This window comes from Pezoporus wallicus, unplaced genomic scaffold (assembly GCF_028554395.1).
Source record: "Pezoporus wallicus isolate ANWC-B61680 ecotype Strahan unplaced genomic scaffold, APGP_CSIRO_Pwel_v1 contig_5485, whole genome shotgun sequence".
Lineage (NCBI taxonomy): Eukaryota > Metazoa > Chordata > Aves > Psittaciformes > Psittacidae > Pezoporus > Pezoporus wallicus.
The window spans coordinates 2418884-2427112 of NW_026641550.1; the positions used below are offsets into that span (position 1 = coordinate 2418884).

General features: G+C 40.3%; 1 protein-coding gene across 2 annotated transcripts; it reads left to right on the plus strand.

Annotated features, from left to right (window-relative positions):
• The first annotated feature begins 206 nt into the window (after positions 1-206).
• On the plus strand, positions 207-4337 carry LOC130607282 (U6 snRNA-associated Sm-like protein LSm5). Of its 2 annotated transcripts, none has more exons than XM_057424254.1 (5): positions 207-273; positions 1186-1281; positions 1517-1544; positions 2191-2263; positions 4045-4337. In XM_057424254.1, exons 1-5 carry the CDS (start codon positions 228-230, stop codon positions 4075-4077), a joined length of 276 nt encoding a protein of 91 aa, XP_057280237.1. In that variant the 5' UTR covers positions 207-227; the 3' UTR covers positions 4078-4337. The 2 variants fall into 2 exon arrangements, with proteins under 2 accessions (XP_057280237.1, XP_057280238.1); XM_057424255.1 differs by lacking the exon at positions 207-273 and adding an exon at positions 342-413.
• The last annotated feature ends 3892 nt before the right edge of the window (positions 4338-8229 follow it).

Sequence of the window (8229 nt, forward strand, 5' to 3'; positions counted from 1 at the left end):
AGATGGAAGGGGAAAAAAAGGGGGTTTCTTTTAAATCTCTGTAACAGACTCGTACGTCGCGACTCTCCCGGTATTTAGAAGAACACAGGAGGAAACAGGGTAACGGCCAGAGGGGGCGAGCGATGGCTCTGCTATCCGCTCGTCAAGGCTGCTATAGGCCGTCTTCCGTAGGCGGCCCGTCACGGTAGCGCTTAGCGAGGTAGCGCCTAGTCTTGTCTGGATCCAACATGGCAGCCAACGCCACCACCAACCCGTCCCAGCTCCTGCCGCTCGGTAACCCGCGCTGCCGTCGCGACGCTTCCACTCTCTCGCGGTGTCCGGGCGGAGCTGGGGGTGGGGTGGGCGTCGTCTGCCGGCCGTCTGCCGGGAAGGGAGGGAGAGGCCGTTTGCAGGCTCCTCCGGCCTGGCGGGAGGTTTGAATGGGGTAGCGCGGTGGAAGCCCCTCTCGTCAGGCGGGTGTTACTTTGCTCAGCCCTGGGCGGGGGGGATCGGCGGGTGGAGAGCGGCGTTTGGGGGCCGCTTAGGGGATCTTCTGGGCCGTGGCTGGGGACGAGCGCTGGTGCTCAGGCGTCCCCCCGTAAGGAACCGCGCACTGGCGGCAGGAAGGAGCGTGTTCCTGCAGCGTTCATCCTGCTGCCTCGGGAAGTAGTGTATCTGCTAGCAGCAGTGTGCGAGTAGACTCTTCAAATATACATTGTTAGTGTCTTTTTAGGACAAAAGATTGCGGCCTCAAGCTGCTCCAGGGGAAGTTTAGAGTGGATAGTGGGAAAAATCTCTTCACGGAGAGGGTGATCAGGCACTGGAACAGGCTGCCCGGGGAACTGGTGGAATCACCGTCCCTGGAGATGCTCAGAAATCTTGTAGATGAAGCCCTCAGTGACATGGTTTAGTGGTGGCCTTGGCAGTCCTGGGGTAATGGTTGCGTTTGAGGTCCAACCTTCAAGGTCTTTTCCAACTAGTTGATTCTATGATTTAATCTTTCCCCTGATTTTTTTGTGTGTTTTGGTTTGTTTTTGTTTTTTTTTTTTTTTTGTTGTTCTGTTGTGGTTTTTTTTTTTTTTTCACCAGTGTCTATGGCAATCACTTATTTGCCACCACAGTTTCAGGGGGTTTGTCCTAAAGAATGTGCATTCTATAAAATGATCTCTTGTACATGTCAAATCTTTTGTCTGTTTTAATTGACAGAGCTTGTGGACAAATGCATAGGTTCACGCATCCATATTGTGATGAAGAGTGATAAAGAAATCGTTGGAACACTTCTAGGATTTGATGACTTTGTTAGTATCCTTTGGTGCAAGTGCTTAAGGCCATCCGCTTTATGCTTTAGCTCAATTTATGTATTGCTTTTGAGAGGTTTGAGTTCACTGGATAGAGCCTTCTTGTCTGGGTTAATTGTGTTATTCTCATATTTTTATTTTATGGATAAAATCACAGTTCAGTATAAAATAAAAATAACATTAAATACTTTAATATTTTAAAGTTCTGGGCCTTATTTTCCTTGAAACTGGATTTTCAGATATGGTGTTAGAAGATGTTACAGAATTGTAAGTACTGTTTCTGCCTCTAGTTGCTATTTAGTGGTTTGTTTCCTGAAGATAAATACTGTGCAAGACCTGTAAGCAAAGTGTTCTTATATTTTGGAAATTTGCCAGCTGAATAGTTTATACCTTGCACTTAAACTGTAGAGTGATCTATTTCAGACAGCCATGTCATAGAGTAGCTGTTACATGTTTTATAGTTGTAGTCAGGTTCCTAATTTGCAGCCTTAATTTTGCATGGGTTGTGTGATGAACTTTCCAGTAGTTTGTTTTCTTTCACATTTCCTTAAGGTCTGGGCAAAGATCTGAAAAGGTGGCTTAAGGATGAATATTCATTACTTTTTCAAGCCACACTGTAATTTGAAACCTATTCAGAATATTGGTGGTATTCAAGAAATTGCTGAGATTTAGAAGGTAAAATCGGTATCTTTATGTACTGAGCAGAAAAGTACCATGGATCTTTTTATTTGCCGGGAAGCTGTCTCTGTCCAGGTGGTCAATTTATGAAGATTGTGCTGCAGTGTAACTAATTTATCTATTAGTTCCAACAAATGCCATCTTAATGCAGAGATTTATATCAGTTCTGCAATAAAAACTGTAATTGTTGTCCCTTGTTATGTGTTCTTACTTACTTTTTCTAATGCTACTTCAGTGAGATTACACCTGAGGGCAGAAGAATCACGAAGCTAGACCAGATTTTGCTAAATGGAAATAATATAACAATGGTAAGTTGTCATTGCTAAAAGGCTGCATGTATTTATTTTCTGTATCTGTGAATCGATAAAGCAGTTGAGTTCCACCACTCAAGCTGAGCTTTCCAGATAGTTCCATGACATAAGCTATTTTCAAGTAGCTTTCAGGGCATACATGTGTGTGAACAGTGCTGGAAAAGCGATCTTACTGCTTTTCTTGGTACATAGTACAGTAAACATGAAGAGAGCATGGCCCTGAATTTATTTGGGTGAATAGGTTTCTGGTCTTCAGGTGTGCAAGAGAATTGCTGACCTTGTTGTTCACTGTAGGCTGGTTCGTACAGTGGCTTTCAACTCATGAGCGTTTGCAAAAGCATGTAGGGTGAAATACATCTACATTTCATTCATTATCTCATGTATAAATATTTTTGCAGAAGTTTGAATGCTTACAAGCTCATCAAGGCATTCAGCATGTGATGCCCACAGAGCTGTACCTTTTACATGCTATGAAAAACAAAAATCTGGAGATCTGTTGGATTATACCAAACTGGAACCACTGTGATTTTTTAGTGTATTATGTGCTTATGTATGTATAGCAGTACTGAAACCGTAATTGAATATTGTAATTCTGCACTTGCTGAATTCTGCAATTTCCTAAGCACCACAAAAACAGACCCACAGTAGTTTTTTGCTTGTGTGCATAAATGGCTACAAAATGTGGACTTCCTACATAAAGGCATTGCTAATTTTGTGGGAAGAGAAGAGGAAGTCTGTCGAGCCTGTCAGCTCTGTATAAATGAAGAAGAATCTCCATTTTGCTGTCTTAACCTTCCTTGCACCTCCCTGCTGTGTGTCTGAGCAAGTGCCATCTTGACTTAATTTCAAAGCCTTTTTCTGCTTTGGTTATTGTTCTGCATCCTTGAAAGGACTGTGCACATTCTGACATCTTGTATGGGGTGGAATTATTATCACCCAGTTAAGCTGGTGGTACAATGTCCTTGAAGCAGAAGCTGGTGACTTAGAGTGCAAATTTTCAGCAAGACATAGATGTGTTTCTATATTAGATCTTATGTCTCTTCCAGAGACATATCTTCCCACATCAGGAAGACTTTAGACTTTTTCTTACTTCACTCCCCAAAGCAGTGAAGGTCTTTGTCATTAGAAATGCTCAGCTAATTATTAAGAATATATAAAAAAGGAAAAGGAATGGTTAAAATTGTTCAAAAAGAATGTATAAAAAGGAATAGTTATCCTCTTTCTTTTTTCCCTTATTAATGTTTTTCCTTTTCTGTTGTTCAGTTCTTTACTTTCTTTGCAGGAAGGTGCTACTCCCTGCTATCTGTGAAAGGGTTCAGGCTCTTTCTTAGTTTTTGGGCTCTGCTTAGCAATAGGAGTTGGAAAGAGGAAAACAAACTACCGGTATAGCAACAGTCTGGAGAAGAATCAACAATTAGAGAAATTCTTCATGAGAGGAAGCATAATCTTTGTCTTTAAAAACAAGCTGTAGTGTTTCTAGACAGAATCATCTCCTTAAATTGAATAATAAATACAATAAAATCCAAATGTCTGTTCCCTAGGATCTCCTTTAGGTTTTGTTAAACATTCTTCCTGTTCTGGAGATTTTTTTTGGCCTTTGCTTCTCTGTCAGCGACTGACTACTTCTATGTGGAGAGGAAGATAATATTGGATCTAAAAATTCCTTTTGTGGTCTACCATAAAGCCTTCATCTGCCAAAGTATTGTAAAGCAAGAACACGTGGGTTTGTAGAACTCAAACCTGATGTACTAACATAAAATTGTCTTATTCTTTTATAGCTGGTTCCTGGAGGAGAAGGACCTGAAGTATAAATTGATGCAGTGTGTGTACATATATTGTATATATATTCTAAATAGAGCCTTTGGGATATGGGTGTCAGTGGGGCTTGGTGTGGGTTGGTTGTTGGGTATTCTGTTTTTGCACTCTTGCAGTTGACGTTTGATAAAAGGCAAGGATTTCACTGTCAGGAAAGGTACATTGCTAATGGTAATGCTGACTTTGTAAGCTGAATCATGACTTTTTTGTAAAAAACATACCAGTCTGTTCTGAATAAAAGGCTTTCTTTTTGCTAGTTATTGTGTTCTGTTATGTAAGTGCACAAGTTGGATAGTTTTAGAACTGGTTGATGGAATGGAAAAATAATAGTTATTTTTCAATTTCTGTCAGTCTTCAGTTTTTCTACATCTGTTGTTTGGTTTTGGTCCATGTGCATTTGGTTTTGGCGCATGTCTATCTTATGATTCAGATCCTAAGCTGCATCATTTGTTTGAACACAGCTTCAGGCTATGTAACCAGAAACCATGTGTGATTCTCAACAGCCTTTGGTTCTTCTGGCCTTGAGCTTCAGCTCTCTTGTGCTTCCACTTGGTAGGTGTACTTTTCTTATAGTAAAGACATTGTAATGGTATTTGGCAAGCGAGGATAGACAGACCAGACCTAGTTCATGTTTTGGGTCTTGAGAGGGGCCGGTGTGAAAACTTGTCATTCTTATCCGTGTTGACTACACTTTCACCACTAAGTGGTGCTGCGTATACTTAATTAAATTGGGAGCTGGCTATACCAGCTTGCATAATTCAGAGTAGTCATTTTAGAGTAAATGTTCTTTTAGCTGCATCTCTGTTCTTCTGTGATATAAAAACTTGACAAAGATTTGGAGCAACTACTACTTTAGAAGAATTTCCATGAAAGAATTGCTGGGGGGCATTGTCATGATGGACAAAAATGTAACAGATTCTAAACTATGTCCAGTGCAGCTTATGCTTCCACAATACACTATTCAACTGATTCCTAGCTGTAAATGTCTGAAGAATAATCACAGGTGCCTGCTGTTACCTTAGGGATAAGCAGGGTGCATTATGGACTCACAGGGACAGGAAGTGCTTTGCCTTCCTATCAGCAGAAGAAAGAAGAGTTGAAGAGGGCTCAGGAGCAAGAGACTGTAAGGACGTTGCTGTACTAGATCCTTTTTTCTTGCTTTTTCTGACAGAAAAGATGCCTTCTACTAAATGGTCTTAGCTCAAAGTCCTGGGAGAATTTGCTTTAGCCTGCTAGAGAAGAAAGAAACTCCTTCCTCAGTCCCAGGGAGTGTGCTACTTTGGATTCATTTGTTCTGAATCTGCAGTTGCATAGTGACAATATATACCATCAACTCCCTGAACAGATTTTCTTTTGTGCCCCCATTTCCTTCTCCAGCTTTCTTAAATCAATTTAAGAAAATATATATATTGGAATATCATCTGGACTTTATTTTCTAGAACTAATTGACTGTTTTCATTGGAGCACTTAATACTACACTGGCTAGAAATCTTATATTGTCTTGGGTTGTTACTGATGATTCCATTAGGGCCCATGCAGGACATCTCAGGCAGCCACAAACTGGAAGTGTAAACATTATTTACAGCAATTATTTCTACCAGGAAAACCACATGTAACTATTACACACGTCAATCTTACAGGAACTGTATTATTCAATCACACACCCTCACTAGGGAAGACTCTTCCCCTTGGAGATACCCCTACATGTCCTGTGGAGGAACCTTCCCCTTATGATGAAATAAGACAAACGTCTGGTTTACTGATAGAAGTGAAATACACATAGAAACTGGACAGAAACAATGGAGGGAAGTTGCGTATGCTTTGGTTCCAGGTGTTACAGCAAACAGGTGTATTAATAGATACAAAGATTGAGGATTTTGCTTTTATATGCCCACCTGAAACCACCTGAGAACATTGGTGTGATGGAATTATTGATGATGATATTCTGATACAAAGGAATTACCTTTTTTCATTCATGAATAGAAGATACTATAGAAAATGCTCTTCTAGCACACATTTCGAAATGAGTTCATAAAGCTGATGCAGTTAGTGCAGAAAGTTGACAGCATGTGTCTGTTCATTTAAAGAAGATGAACAGTTTGATGCCAGCTCAGTGGGAAGACATAACAGGCCTTTTGCATGTGCCCAGACATGAAACTGGTGGATCAACAGGCAGAGTAAGGCTAGAGACAAATGCCTTTGTCAGGAGTGCCCACTCCAGAGGGTTTATCAGTTAAAAAAGTTATGATGGTAATTCTCAAGACCAAGTTGACTAGAAATTGCCTGCACCAGCTAAGCATGAATTGTATTTGAAGATATACCATTTTAGGCATGCTTTTTTCTTTTTCAGCTGCCTTTATGTCTGGGCGCATCCTTCTTTGAAGCAAGCAGCCTCCTCTCCATTTTCCTTTCTCTTCAGGCTTAATTTCTGATTTGCTTTCTACTGTCCACTTTTGACACAATTTTCTTCCTTCTCTTTTCCTGCCTCATTATGAGCAGCTGTGATAAAAGCAAAATAAAGCCCCACTAACAAGATACTTTCAGAACTGAAAAGCTACCCTTATGGCTGCTATGTGCTGTATTACATTAATTTGGCTTGGAAAAGTGTATTTTTAAAGACACATAGGTGGCAGTTGGCCAGGCCTCAGTGACCTTTGCTTATGGAGTGTCTTTGAAAATTGTCATAAATGTATTGCTATGGAAATGAATAATCCTCTTTCAAAAGAGGTATATTATTAATAACAGATAACAATACATGCCAGCAGCTGCTCAGCCTCCTCAGAGTGCTCTCCAAAATGTCACTCATGCTTTGCCTAAAACGTTATTGCAACACTTAATGCCATGGTAATGGTTATGATGCCTGTATAATAACAGTCAAATGGAATTGCTGTCAAGTAATTTGAGTAAATCATAGACCTTTCTCTGATGTTTTGATTTAATTTTGCTCATATCTCTTGCATGAAAAAATCAGCATTATATGTTACCAAAAGCAATTGTGCAAAAGTCTTTGCAGACATATTTAATCTCTTACTGTTTATACATTTTCCTAATAAGTATGGGTAATACACCCATGGCAGCGTAACAGTTTTTCATGGAAACAGTACCAAACTTGTGGTATGCTCATGCTACCAAGGTCCACTATAAGGGCAACATAAGTCCTGTGCCTGATTAGAGTTCTGCACACTGCTGCATTGCACCAACTCTGCTTCTGCAATGTTCTTTTCCAAAAGCAGGGCCAGTAACACTACCTGTATAGCTGCTGCTATTCTCCACAGTGATAAAACGTGTCGAAAGTGAGCCACAACATCTCATTCTTTGTAAGCAGGTGGTGGAGGGAAAAAAAGGGTACAGTCAGGTTTGTGTGGGGATAGATGGGGTTATTCCCCCATCTCGCATAGGCAGGGAGAAAGAATTCCCATAATCCAGATGGGCACAAGAGGCAGTGAGGTTCTTCAGGTGAAATTTTAGCCTTATCTGGACCTTCGACTGACTTTTCTGGACAGAAGAATGAAGGACTACCACCATCAGTTCAGGGAGATAAGACAAAGATGAAAAAAAGAAATGCAGTGGAGTAAGTGGTGAAAGCGAAGAGCAAATTTTACAGTGAAATCAAGGAAGAAAGGAAAAAAAAAATGGAAAAGGAGAGGAAAAATACACTTACACATACCAAATTTATTTTATCTAGACTAGCATACCCTTTACAACATCCTTTAGCCACCAAGACATTTGTGAGGTAAGGCTGGTACTATGTGAGAGCGGACTTAGCTAGATCCTGCTGGAAATCTGACCTGCTCCCTTTGCATGGCTATGACACCACTACAAATAGCAGACAGTTCCAAAGCTAAAGCAAAAAACTCCCCCCTTTAAATAGTTTTCATCACTTAGTAATCTAGCGATTTGACATGTTTTGGGTAAAACATGATCTGTCTCTAACCTCCATTTATGAATTAAAATTACCATGTTGTTGCTAACACAATGATAAAAAAATTAGTCACACTACTGAAGCTGATATGACTGTCACTTAGATAATCCTGCAAGAAACAATTTTCTGTTGTACCTCACTGAAAGTTCAATAATTTTCTCTTTCTTAACAAATGTTACTCATAATTCCAGACTGATGAGCATGTCCAGAGTGGGCTGAATCATAT